The sequence below is a fragment of the Pogona vitticeps genome, chromosome 2 (genome assembly GCF_051106095.1).
Source record: "Pogona vitticeps strain Pit_001003342236 chromosome 2, PviZW2.1, whole genome shotgun sequence".
In the NCBI taxonomy this organism is placed as follows: domain Eukaryota; kingdom Metazoa; phylum Chordata; class Lepidosauria; order Squamata; family Agamidae; genus Pogona; species Pogona vitticeps.
This window is the reverse complement of record NC_135784.1, coordinates 15534762-15549228: the sequence shown is the minus strand read 5'-3', so window position 1 is coordinate 15549228 and position 14467 is coordinate 15534762. Positions and strand designations below refer to the sequence as shown.

Genomic DNA, 14467 nt, shown 5'->3' with positions numbered 1-14467 from the left:
CCATAGAGTTCAAGGACCCCATAGGATCACATGAATCTGCTAAGTGCCAGTTCTCAGGGAAGATCAATCCACACTGCAAACATGATTTCCTGTTTTAACTTTTGGTAACATATTCAGACCGGTATACAGTGGTGCCTCGCTTTACGATTGCCCCGCATTATGACAAAACCGCATTACGACGATCTTTTTGCGATCGCGATTGCGATTGCAAAATGATGGTCTGAATGGGGCTTTTTCGCTTTGCGATGATCGGTTCCCTGCTTCGGGAACCGATTCTTCACAAAACGACGATTTTCCTCCAGCTGATCGGTGGTTTCAAAATGGCCGCCGGGTAAATAAAATGACTCCCCGCTGTTTTCTGGGACGGATTCCTCGCAAGACAGCCACCGAAAATGGCCGCCCTATGGAGGATCTTTGGTGGATGGTGAGTTTCCAGCCTACTGGAATACATTGAAGGGGTTTCAATGTGTTTCAATGGGCTTTTTATTTTCGCATTACGTTTTCGTTCTACAGCGATTTCGCTGGAACGAATTAACGTCGTAATGCGAGGCACTACTATAGTACAATTGAAACAAAAAGAGAAAGAATACACTAGAAATTGATTTAAGTGAGTTCAGTCTTTGGTTTTGTATGAAACAAACATTAGCAAAGGAAAAGCTTTGTGACATAGCTTTCATTTCTATTAAAAACAGAATTTCCCATATCGCACCCTGTTTCCCCGAAAATAAGGCCTAACCTGAAAATAAGCCCGAGTATGAGTTTTCAAGATGCTTGTAATATAAGCCCTACCCCCAAAATAAGTCCTAGTTAAGTAAAACCCGCCATCCACCATTGTGCAGCAACTAGATGATAAGCCCTAATGCGTTTTTTGGAGCAAAAATTAATATAAGACCCTGTCTTATTTTCGGGGAAACACGGTACACAACATATGTAGTCAAAACCAATGGTATCTCCACAATAAGAAATGTGCAACACTGCAAGGTCTTAACAGTCTATATAGGGACAATGTTGCCTCAACATTTCCCGTTATCAAATGGTGTGCTCATAAAAGATTAGGAAGGGATGAGCAACCTTAAAGCACACTCTGAGTAGTTTACAGTTTAATTATGCAGGCTACAGATTGCCGCCCCCCCCCAGCGTGATGGGTACTCAGTTTACCAACCTGAGAGGGATGGAAGGTTGAGTGAACCTTGAGCGGGCTACCTGAGCCTGTCAGGATCGAACTCAGGTCGTGAGCAGAGTTTTGACTGCAGTACTGCAGTTTAAGCACTGCGCCACAAGCTTCCACTTGACTTGCTCCTCCTCTTTTTCGGACCTCCAGCAAATTAATATTCCTCCAAACATGAAAATAGAAGTAGCTGGTAGGGGTGGTGGTCTGAAAGGAGCAACCCATGGCAGGGCACCACAGCTTTAGCAAAGGATCTTGCATCCAAGTTTCCCATCTAGCTGAAACACACACAGGCTAAGAAACTCTACGGCTCACATGTCAGCACCTTCAGTAATTTTGCTGTCAAGGAAAACTACCTGTGTGAAGAGGGGGATGTTGTACAGCAGTCATCCTCCCTCCATTGCTCTTTTGTGCCTAGTTTCCTCAAGGAGGTGCTCGACACCTTCGGGAACCCAGCTCTAAGACATTTTTGGAGACTGTTGCTCTCCTTGTGTGGAGGTGGTGGGTGGGTGTGGTCCTGTTTGACTCCTCCTCTTGGCTCATTTACATTTCCCAGGCAGAAGAAAAGAGGAAAAGCATCAGGGTAGGAAAAAGGAAAGGTAGAAGGAGCACCGAAATAAGGTAAACGGAGAGGAAGAGTACTAGGGTAGCTAAGTGGGCGAGAAGAAGACTTCCTGTCTTTAGTGGGTCAGAGAATGGATAGAAAAAGGAAGGAGGGAGCTACAGAAATTAGGAACCCTGTTACCCGTGAAAGCAACTCACATGTATTCCTGAATGTTATGGATATGAATTCTTTCCAATATCTATACAGTGGACCCTTGACTTACAGGCGGCTCCACTTACAGACTTTTCGAGTTACAGACTTCTCTGGCCGCAAAATTTAGGTCCAACTGGCAGCCGGAGAATCGACCTACAGACCAGAAAAAAAAAACCCAAAATGGAACAAAAATGGCCGGTGACGAATTAATCGGTTTTCAATGCATTGTAGGCCAATGGAGCCTCGACCTACAGACTTTTCAACCTGCAGCCATCATTCCAATACGGATTAATTCCGTAAGTCGAGGGTCCACTGTGTCGTGATTAAACATTATTCAGCATTTTTGCCCATGAACTATTGATGGATAATAAAGGTTCACAGTCCAACAAATTCAGATAAATGTTGACATCAAATATTCCATATTGTTACCTTTCCACCCCACAAGTAACCTTTGATCTTTAGAACACCGCAGTCGCCTTTCAGATATTCTCTGACCCATGTTGCCAATTGTTGGGATGTTATTGAATGTATTACCCAGAATTCATTGTGTTTGTGTATTTGCCTTTCCATTTAATGCAGTCATTAATTTGTAGTTGTTTCCATGTCCAAAACCTTAATTATCTACATTCAAGACTTTCAGTTCCGATTAAGTAGAATTTTATCAGAGGTCTGCTATTTTTTTGAGAGATGTAGGGCTCTATAATGATAAAATTAGTTATTGTTTAAAATTAGTTGCATTCTGTCACAGTGATGAAAAGTCATGCTGAGTGTTTATACGGATATTCTGATTTAAGTGAATTCTTAAAATATCAACTATGTCCTCTCTCCTCCCTCTGGTTCCCTCATTCCACACTTTTAGTTATTTCTCTCACCTTTTTGTGGGTTTTTTGGTGTGAAATAAGGTAATCTTTCCTAACAAATCTATTTCCACACTCCAAACACTGAAATGGTTTCTCCCCTGTGTGAGTTCTCTGATGGTATGTGAGGTGTATCATTTGGCTGAAGCTTTTCCCACACTCCAGGCATTTAAAGGGTTTCTCTCGTGTGTGGGTCCTTTGATGAGAAGTGAGGTAATCCTTACGAGCAAAACTTCTTCCACACTCCGAGCATGGAAAGGGTTTCTCCCCTGTGTGGATTCTTTGGTGGTTCATAAGGTGTGAGGAGTGACCGAAGCTCTTTCCACACTCCAAACATTTATACGGTTTCTCCCCTGTGTGGATCTGTCTGTGGGTCGTAAGGTGTGAAGAACGACTGAAACTCTTTCCACACTCATGGCACTGAAATGGTTTCTCTCCTGTATGAACCGCTTGATGAGAGGTGAGGTGGATCTTCCGACTAAAGCTTTTTCCACACTCCAAGCATTTAAATGGTTTCTCCCCGGTATGAGATTTTTGGTGTAACATGAGCTGTGAACTCTGACTAAAACTCCTTCCACATTCCAGGCATTTAAACGGTGTCTCCCCTGTGTGGATTATCTGATGTGACTTCAAATGTGGCCTCTGACTGAAACTTTTTCCACACTCCAAGCATATGAAGGGTTTCTCCCCAGTGTGGCTTCTTTGATGGCACAAGAGGCCTTTTTTTCTACTAAAGCTCTTTCTGCACTCCGAGCACGGAAATGGTTTCTCGCCGGTGTGGATCCTTCGGTGTAACATAAGAGTTGAGTTCTGACTAAAGCTCCTTCCACATTCCAAGCACGTAAAGGGTTTCTCCCCTGTGTGGATCCTTTGGTGGAACATCAAGTTGGAGCTGTGATTGAAGCTTTTCCCACATTCCAAGCACTTAAACGGCTTCTCCCCTCGATGAATGCGCTGGTGCGTCATCAGAGTTGAGCTCTGGCTGAAACTCTTTCCACACTCGGAGCATGTGAACGGCTTCTCTCCCGTATGAATTCTTCGGTGTGATGTCAGTTGTGACTTCCAGCAGAAACTTTTCCCACAATCGGGGCATTCAAATGGCTTCTCCCCAGTATGGACTCTCCGGTGTGATGTCAGTTCCGACCTCCAATTGAAGCTCTTCCCGCACTCCAAGCATTTAAATGACTCCTCGCCCGTATGAGTCGCTTGATGATAAAGCAGCTGCACTGTCTCACTGAAATCTTTTCCACAGTCCATGCATTTGAACGGTTTCTCACCAGCGTGTGTCCTTTGATGCGAAGTCAGATAATCGTTGCGGGCAAATCTTTTTCCACACTCCAAGCATGGAAAGGGTTTCTCCCCCGTGTGGATCCTTTGGTGGTTCATAAGATGGGAAGAGCGAACGAAACTCTTTCCACACTCTAAGCATTTGAAAGGTTTCTCCCCTGTATGAATTCTTTGATGGGAAATCAGACATTTCTTAAATCTGAAACTCTTTCTGCACTCAGTGCATCTGAAGGATTTATCCTGCTTGTGGGTTCTCTTGTGAAGAATTAGGCTTTCGTTACAACTGAAGCTTTGCCCAAAGTCAAGGCACAAACTTTCGTCTTTTTCTTTGTGCGACTGTGTTTCAGGGACTGAGTTTTCACAGACTTCACCACCCAGATAAGTGGAGGCATCATTCTTCATATTCTCTTCAGTTCTCATTTGCTGCCCATCCTTCTGTTTACAAATGTCTCTTTCCAACCAAGCAGCCCTGCTTGGCTCTCCTTCCTTTTCGGCAACCTGCTCATCTCCTCCTGGAAGGGAGAGAAAAATGGGTAAGCAGGAGATGGTCTTGTCGTTCTCCTTGGAACAACAAGACCAGTATTGAATGGCAATACACACCACAAACTGTTGCAAGGTGACAGAAGCAGGCTCAGAATTCTAAATACAACTTTTCAGTGGCTTGCAGTTAAGAGGCAAAAAGAACTCTCAATAATCACTGCAAAGGTCCTCTCAAAACAATTGGAAGAAACTAATTGCTACGAATAAAGAAGATACTATGAGAGCTTTTTCAAGTTACCAAGATGGAACTATATCAAAATCCTAACAAAAATATGCCAACAGATATGGGGGGGATGACAACAATGGTCTGCAGACTAGAAAAGTTCCATTTATATTCCAGTCACAAAGAAAGGAAGTGCCAAAGAGTACAGCAACTATAGGGACACTGCATCAATTTGCCATGCAAGCAAAATTATACTGAGGGCATGGCAACAGTGGAGAAAAAAATGCCAGATGTTCAGGCTAGACTCAGAAAAGAAAGAGGCATCAGAAATCTTATCACAAATATACATCGGCTCATGGAGTATACAATAAAATCAAATAAAATCAGACAAAGACCAGACTGTACTTTTCAGAATACAGACTGTATGGATATTGGAAAACTATGGATTGTCCTAAAACAAATGAGTATGTCTCAAAATTTAATTGTCCTGATATGTTTAATTGTCCTCTTTCTCCATATTGTCAGAACACAATAAGGAGAAACAGGAGGTTTCCCATAAACAAAGCTGTCAGAGAGAAATGTGTAAGTCCAGACCTGTTCAATCTATATGTAGAAAATATCACACAGAAAGGTGGATCAAATTCAGATAAAGAAGGAATGACATTGAATAATTTAAGATGCATTTATGACCCTATGTTACAGCTGGGGAAAGTGAGAAAAAGTGGAAAAGTAGGACTACACATGAATATTAAATAGGCAACAATCATTACTGCAGAAAAACTACATAAATTTGAAGTGTACAATGAAAAAATCATAATTGTTAAGGAATTTCTACACTTGGGTTCAATCAATAATCAAAATTGAGACCGCCATAAAAGAAATGAAAAGACTGAGACTTGAAAGGGACTACTGTTTTATTCCCAGTTGATGTGTATGGATGTGAAAGTTGGACAATTAAGAAAGCTGACGGGAAAAGTAATCAATATATTCAAAAGGTGGTGTCTAAAGATAGCTTTGCAGATACTCTAGAGACCGCCTTAAAGACAAATGAGTGGGTCTGAGATAATTTCTGATCTGAATCCTCACTAGGAGTGAATACAACTAAACTGAGTCTGTTGCCCTTTGAGCAGATCCTGAGAAGACAAGACACTCTGGGAAGGACAATAATGCCAGGAAAATGGAAGGGCTAACATGAGATGGATTCCCTCAATAAAAGCAACCATGGCCTTTTGTTTACAAGACTTGAACAGGGCAGTTTATGACAGGACCTTCTGGAACTTATGAAGGGGAAATTTTGGGAGCACAAAAGACTATCAATCTATCTGTAGTTGGACTACAACTCTCATCAGCCCCAGCCAGTAGAGCCAGTGATGGTGGTGCCTGGAGCACTGTGTTGGGTTCCCAGAGAGTGAGGATTCAGCTGGTATGTGGGTTAAAACATGAGGCTTCAGGAGTACAATTCATAGCTTTCTGTCTCCCTCTGGAATATTCCATATTTTTCTGTTGAGAGGAGAGACGCTGATTAGTTATGGCCTTATTTTTCCCGTCGTTAAACCACCTACTAATCCAGAGACAGAGCATTAAATAGTAATCTGATAACACAAGAATGAAAGGAAATAGAATGGAACACTATGTTAATATTGAGAGTAAGGAATTGAACATGGTAGACTAGAAAATCTTATTAAAAGCAGCAACAGGAGAAAGGTTCATCTCCCTACGGCAAGCCTTGGGCCAAACCCTACTGTTAGGTTCTTCTCCCAGCTGGCCAGAGACCTGCAGTCAAGTGCCATCTAGGGCCCCACCAGTTTTTAAAAAGCTGGTGGCTTCAAGCTGTGGGTTCCTGATCCCACTTGCCTTGGACGTGACCTTGCTATTGAATCCTTGCCATGTGTAACCCTTGGGACTGCCTGACTACTTCTTTGGATTCTCCCCGGTCCCTTGTATGACTCTGGGACTGGCTTGACTTAAACTGATTCAGGTACTGGCTTTCTTGCGCCTTGTTTACCTTACACTTTAGTAAGCAGCTAAATAGGGTCGGTCATTAGGTGGTTCAATATACTAGTTGGTGTTATCTATATCCCATTCACATCCAAATGGCATTCACATCCAAGAGGCGTACAGACCTTAAGCAATCCTATTTTTAAAAGTATATGTTTATTAGGTATGTGTATTATATAAGTTTTCTTTAAGGTATTTGTATTCCTAATATGGGATGTGGTGGTGCTGCAGGTTAAACTGCAGAAGCCTCTGTGCTGCAAGGTCAGAAGAACAGTCGTTGTAAGATCAAATCCACGCGACGGAGTGAGCTCCTGTCGCTTTGTCCCAGCTCCTGCCAACCTAGCAGTTCAAAAGGATGTGAAAAACATAAGTAGATAAATAGGTCCCACCTTGGTGGGAAGGTAACAGTGTTCCATGTCTAATCATGCTGGCCACGTGACCACAGCAACTGTCTACGGACAAATACTGGCTCTTCAGTTTGGAGATGGGGATGAGTACCGCCCCTTAGAGTTGGACACAACTGGACTAAATGTCAAGGGGAACCTTTACCTTTACTATTCCTAATACGCTTCTCTCAAAGGTCCAATTGAAACCCTGTGGCAGCCCAATACACAGGCCAAATACACAAACACATTTCTTCCTTCTCTTGTCTTAAAGAGCCAGCCAAGAAACTGCAACAGGAGAGTATTTAGCTGTGGGCAGTTTCTCAACTGGCCCTTTCAAAACAAGGGAAATAAAAAAAAATTAAAATTATAAATTATGTAGCTTATTTTTGCTGCCCTAATGGAGACTATTCCATTCTGAAGGAAATCAACCCTGAGTGCTCACTGGAAGGACAGATCCTGAGGCTGAAGCTCCAATACTTTGGCCGTCTCATGAGAAGAGAAGACTCCCTGGAAAAGACCATGATGTTGGGAAAGTGTGAAGGCAAGAGGAGAAGGGGACGACAGAGGACGAGATGGTTGGACAGTGTTATCAAAGCTACCAACATGAATTTGACCAAACTCCAGGAGGCAGTGGAAGATAGGAGGGCCTGGCGTGCTCTGGTCCATGGGGTCATGAAGAGTCAGACACCACTTAACGACTAAACAACAACAAATGGAGATTATAATTTTTTTCACTTCCTCTGCTCCTCCACCAAGGAGCAGAGGAAGTGTTTAATTAGACAATAGCCTGAAGTGGCTTTATTAAGCCATTTCACGATATTGCCAAATCAAAAAAGGAAAGCTTTTGGTTTGTTCCCAGTAATCACATGCACTGGAAATGGACCAAAAGCAAATGCTATTATCTGTACCAAAAAAAGTAGAAGCCTTTGAAAGCAGCCAGAAAGGTGTTGGTAGAAATAATCTGAGGAGGAGATGGTTCGCTCCAGCAAAGATGCTGCCTGATCACCATCTTTAGAGTGAGCTAGTCCATCTCTGCAGTGAACCAAACAGCAGGCTAAATGCTGCGTAGTTATCTTCTCTTTATCCTTTTCTGGATTTTAACAGAGAGGAATTGAACTGATCAACAAGGGAAAGACCTTACCTAGTGAGGCCATGATGGCAAAATTCTCCTCCACAACTTCCCTTTGGTCCTGATCCAGCAGGGCCCACTACTCTGTGGTGAAATACACAGCCACCTCCTCAAGGATCACCTGAAAGAAAAAGTGTGAGTTGTGAACTGAAAACATTATGAAAACAACGGTGCTTGAAGTTCCCTACAAAATTGAAATCTTCCTGCACGGTATTCATAGAAATAATGGACAATTTTGTTGGAAGCAATGAGAGACAGGGACACCCCCCCCAAACCAGTCTTCTTCTTGGCCCTTCAATGCCAACCCTCCCACCATCCATTTCTCTTAGAGGCTTTTCTTAGCACACCACAATGAAAAGATGAGCATAGTTTCCCCTTCCAGTAGTTTCATATAGATAATCAATAGCTGAGGAGACAAGATGGCACCTTGGACAACCCACTATTGCCAAGTGTAAGCATCACAGAGCTAAGCAGTTCTCCCAGTCATACCTTCTGATAAACATCCCTGAAGATGGGACCGGGTCTACTCTATGGCAAGGTCTTCTTATCACCCCCCACTGAGCTGCTCCAGGAAGGTAGACTTGAAAGGCACCAGGAGGTCAACGAGACGTCCTCACCATTCCTCACGTCTCTTCTACAAGGATAGTCATCTCCGAGGGCAATGGTTCCCAACTTTGGGTCCCTAGAACTTCCAGAAGCCTTCACCACTATCTGGAAGTTGTCGTCCAAGAACATCTGGGGACACAAGGTTGGGAACCACTGTCCTATAGTTTTTGTATGGGGGCTGTGTCTGTGTGATGGGGGCTGTGTCTGTGTGATGCTCATTTCTGAAGCCAGGTTAGAATAGTTTTGAGACCCACTGCTCCACACTGGTCAACCCCACCAGCTATAGAGGGTGTCTTCAAAAACAGGACAATTTGCTCTTTTTCACATTGGCTGGCACAGTGCCCTCCTGTAATGAGACATTTCCCATCCCTTAGGGTGATTGAAACATAACATTTCCCAATTTTACTCTATCTGTTTTTAATTCATACACTTTGGGTCCCGTACTGGGAGAAACTCAGGCTATAAAATGAATCCCTGTTACCCTGCAAGCAATGTTAGAGAAGCTGATCTCCTCTTATTTATTGTCTGGATTTTACCGTTACATTTCTTTTACTGAAAAATGCCTGTAAACGTTGCTCTGTTGAGCAGAACCCGTGATTTTGCTTGATTTAATTTACTGGCCATATGATTTACCAAAAAGGGGGAGGAACCAACCCACCCCCAAAAACCCACATGGGTGTAATATAGTACTGCAGACTGTAACACCAATAAGGGATAATTCCCTGTAGTTATTAAAAAGCTAACGACATTTCATTCTAGGAACCTGGATTTTGCTACAATTGGAAATGGTTTCACTCCATCAAAATCCGGAAGGATCCAGTTTTAGTTTTACGATGCTACTTGGAAGGATCCAGACTCAGACGTTTTCTTGTTTTGAGAATAAATGGAGCTGGGTATTTTTTTTCCCATTTGGCCTCAGACTCAGGAGACCCGGGTTCAAATCCCAATGAAGACTTGGAAACTCCCGTGTGTGTGTGTGTGTGTGTGTGTGTGTGTGTGTGTGTGTGTGTGTGTGTGTGTGTGTGTGTGTGTGTGTGTGTGTGTGTGTGTGTGTGTGTGAGAGAGAGAGAGAGAGAGAGAGAGAGAGAGAGAGAGAGAGAGAGTGAGTGAGTGAGTGAGTGAGTGAGTGAGTGAGTGGAAGATCTCAAGTACCTTAAAAACCCCAATGAGGGTCACCAGAACTGACAAAACATCCAATTATCCAACCCCAGGATGATTCCCCACCAACCTCACTTAATATCCCCCCAAAAGACATTATTTCAAAGGACAATCAGGTAGGATTTGAATGGGGTTACCAACACAGGATCCCTCCCTTACGGTGAATAAATGGGAGGGAGGGTGGGTAAGGTTTGTATTCTCAGTCGCATAAAAATTATATGATCTGAAGCTGATCAGTCAAGAGGAGGGGGGGGCTGAAGCATCTCCCCATCTGAGAAAGGGGTCACAAGGACCGCCCCTCCCTTGCCTATCCAGTTGCAATGAGGCACCCACCCTCCCTTTTGCATCAGGATATTTCCTTCTCGTGCATCCTTCCCCCCCCATGCAAAGAGACCTCACCAGCAGCTGCAGTGGGGAAGACCCAGGGATGCTCCCCCTGCATAGGGGGGGCTGAAGAGGAAGTGGCTTCTCTAGGAAGCCAGACTTCCTCACTTTAACTCTTTAGGCCCCTGTCTGCCATAGAAACAGCAGGAATATTAGGAACCTCAAGATTAACCTTCAAAGCCTCGTTCAGGGTTAACCTGGTGCTGATGTGTTATCTGCCAGTCAGGCTGCCTCCTACTTATGGTGACCCTACAAATGAGCAATTTCCAGAATGTCCTGTGCTTAACTGTCCTGCTTGGCTCTTGCAAAGTCAAGGCTGTGGTTTCCTTGAGGGAGTCAGTCCATCTCATATTTGGCCTTCCTCTTTTCCTGCTGCCTTCCATTTTTCCTAATATTATTGTCTTTTCTATACATAATCCTGCCCTCTCATGATGTGCCCAAAGTAGGACAGGCCTCCATTTCAACATTTTTGTTTCCAGAGATAGTTCAGGCTTGATTTCACCTAGGACCCACTTTTTTTTTTTGTCTTTCTGAAATAGCTATGTACAAGGAGGTTTCTAGAAAACAGAATTATTGAAAATCTTGAAATCTGGATGCAGGTCAGGAGTGGGAAAGTTACGTCCCTCCAGATGTTGTACTACAAATTTCATCCACCTTAGCCTGTTTACTGAGTTATGAGGGAGAAATCAGAGGTGATCGCAGTTTTAGTCAACATTTTAACGTGGCACAAGACACAAATAAAATGGCAAATATACCCAGACAGCACAATGTTTCCAAGAAGGCAGCAGAGCAGGAGATAAACATTGAAATATTGCTGCCTTTGAAGGCCTCAGCAGCCTCTTTTTAAAAAATGGCCTTAGGTTAGATTTGGAGCTAGTGAACAAAACCAGCCTGCAGGAACTTTAGTCCTTATAGTTACTAATCAAGTAGCTTTTAACTGCATTCTTTTAACATTAAAATGTTTGTTTGTTTGTTTGTTTGTTTGTTTGTTTGTTTGTTTATTTATTTATTTATTTATTTATTTGGTTGCCTTTCTCTTGGTCAGGGAACTCAAGGTAGCTCACAGTACTAAAAAGGCAGAATTAAAACCACAATAATTTAAAAATGATTAGACTATAAAGCTGATTAAACTTCATTGAATGATTAAAAGCACATAACACACTAAAAAACTATCTTGACTTTAAAAAAAAAGCATTCATGGACTCAGTCATGATGGTTAAAAGCCGGTCTGGAAATATGTGTTTTATGATATTTCTGTATTTCAACAGAATTATGCTGAATTACTTAAAATTAAGATTTTTTAAAGCCTGTTTGCATGATTATGAAGCCCCTTTGCATTCATATTTTTAAATGCCTCTTTAGGAGAGCAGCTGTTGTTTAAAATGTGAATTTGCCGTTGGGTATTATTTGAGGAAACCGAGAAGCTGTCGTACTTTGGAAACATCGCAAGATGACAGACTCAGTGGGGAAAGAATTGAAGCCTAAGAAAATAAGATGAAGGCAGCAGGAAAAGAGGAAGACCACGTATGAGATGGATCCACAGCTGAACCTCTCTTTCAGATCTCTGATTCTAATTGTAAAAGTGCCTCACTTATGGAAACCCTAATAGGACTTTTGAGAAACGTGAGAGAGTTAAGGGGTGGCTGAGCAGGGATTTGAACTCGGGTCTAGTCAGTCCTTCAAACCATCCACAGCACTGCACTGGGTACCATAAAAGGATTACAGACACATAACAATGGAGATCTTGAGACCGAGCTAAGACTCAGGAAAGAGCAGGCATCCTGGAGACCTTGACTCCTGTCCTTCTTCATCCTTCTCTTTGTGCATGCCATGAGATCTGGGTATATGAGGGGGCTGGGGTATGAGTGCAAAACACGGCAATCAGCATGCTGCTGGGCAAAGATCAGAGCACAATCATCAGCTAGCAAAGGAGCACTGTTCTCTTGCTTTTCCTCTCTCTCTCTTTCTAAGACATGATGAGGGTGTCTGTGCACGATTTCGGTCTCAGCAGCTTCATCCAGAAGCGGATAAGGGGTCACTGCCGTTACCAGGGCGACGGCAATGAGAGAATGCTTCACATCTCCTGTAGGTGACCCAGAGGCCATTTAAAGCTCTTTCGGAAAAGCACCCAGAGGCCATAGGCTCGGGCGGCAGCCACCCTGAGGTTTCCTGCCCCAGATTCGCTCGGTTGAAAACCACCCAGTGTAAAATTATTTTCCCGCATGCGCATGGAAGGCCACTTAACCGCTGGCACGATCGCCGAGCGTTTGAATCATCATGCGGAGGTTTTGTTGGTCGCCAAGATTTGATGGGGCAGAAAATCCCCAGGAGACAGCTCATCCTTCATACAGAAAATATACCATGCAGTGGCAGTCCACATAGCAAGAAGCCGGTTCTTTGCCTCTCACTGTCTGGACTGCTGGACAATCTTGTGTTCTGGTTGATGCACCTCCTCAGAACCTGTAGTCAGTTGACATTTAATAAGAGTGAAGTTCTCACCACACCAAGCCTGAACACTTAATGCCTTGGAGATTTTTCCAAAATAAAAAACATTCTGATTTCCTCGAAGGATTTCACGCCCGGGAGCTGATGGTTGTTGTGGATTTTTTGGGCTCTTTGGCCGTACTCTGAAGGTTGTTCTTCCTGACGTTTCACCAATCTCTGTGGCCGGAATCTTCAGAGGACTGGAGTAGGAACTCTGTCCATGCTCTGTTGCTGTTTATTGGATAGTTGAGTATTTATAGCTGTGGGAACAGCTTATGTCCTTTTCAGGAGATAGGGTGATGATGACAGATTCTGGGGATTCTCCCCAGAAAGAATCCCAAGACTTCCATAGGATCCCTTTCATTCTGGGAAAAACACAGGAGGGGGCACAGTATGAGAAGGAAGTCTTTAATTTCCAATAATTGCAACTGCTAGGATGATTTTACTAGTGGCAGTGACGTTCGAGAATTTAATATTTCCCCCATCAGCTTCCTCACAATGCAGGAGATCTCACAGAAGACTACTGCAGGCCAGAATCATTTTATTTTGAAAAAAATGCTGTGGCTGGTATCATCAACCTTATGCACTGTACCTCCATAAATAGTTTTTTCACCTACTGCATGAAATGTCCTATATAATTCATCTCGTAATGTTTCTTGTTTATCTTGTTTTATTTTGAGTTCTCAAGCTACACATCCAATATCCGGGAAGACTCTGGCTGTTAACAAACTTATTTATTCAGAATCTCTTTATATCCCCAACATAAAGGGCAGGGCAGGTTTACAAAAAGGTTTAGCCCATAGGAAAGTAGTTTAGCCCATAGGAAGCAATTTAACCTTTTGAAACAATGTAAAACCTATTAAAGTGCTTAAAAGTTCAGACTTGTATAAAACCACACACTCACAACTGAATGCCACAAAGTAATACCAAAGCCAGATCTTTATACCTTGAAGGGTTTGGTAAAGCACTGTTTTAGTTTGGCAACAATCAGCCAGCCTAATGCTGATTGGTATACAGTATTTTAAAAAACCCAGCAAAGATCATGCTGGATTGAGGATTCTGATGCCAGCCATCATGTCCTCTTTATTTATTTATTTATTTGTTTGTTTGTTTGTTTGTTTGTTTGTTTGTTTGTTTGTTTGTTTGATTGATTGATTGATTGATTGATTGATTGATTGATTTTTTCCCCACTTTGCTCCCCTGTCAAAGGCATTGCTTACACAGTTTTGGAGGAGGTTATATTCACACGACAATGCACAATTGTACAAGAGCTTCCATTTGGTCATTACTTGTTCTAGAAAATGTTCTGGCTTGATTCGATCTAGAACCCACTTGGGCGTTGTTCCTGTAGTCTCGTGGCGCAGTGGTTAAAACGCTGTACTGCAGCTAAAACTGTGCTCACGACCTGGGGTTCAAATCCCAGGTAGCTGGCTCAAGGTTGACTCAGCCTTCCATCCTTCCGAGGTCGGTAAAATGAGTACCCAGCTTGCTGGGGGGGCAATGTGTAGCCTGTATAATTAAAATTGTAAACCACCTGGAGAGTGTTTGTA

The 14467-nt window shown here is 42.9% G+C and overlaps 1 protein-coding gene across 1 annotated transcript in view; it reads right to left on the bottom strand.

Annotated features, from left to right (window-relative positions):
• LOC110091353 (uncharacterized) overlaps positions 1-10520 on the bottom strand; it is a 25769-nt gene extending 15249 nt beyond the window's left edge. Inside the window, exons 1-3 of the mRNA XM_078388003.1 lie at positions 10449-10520; positions 8298-8406; positions 2866-4581 (exon numbers count right to left, since the gene is read on the bottom strand). Coding sequence (XP_078244129.1) covers positions 2866-4581; positions 8298-8310 — 1729 coding nt within the window. The 5' untranslated portion in view covers positions 8311-8406; positions 10449-10520. The remainder of the gene's footprint in view (positions 1-2865; positions 4582-8297; positions 8407-10448) is intronic.
• Positions 10521-14467: the final 3947 nt, after the last annotated feature.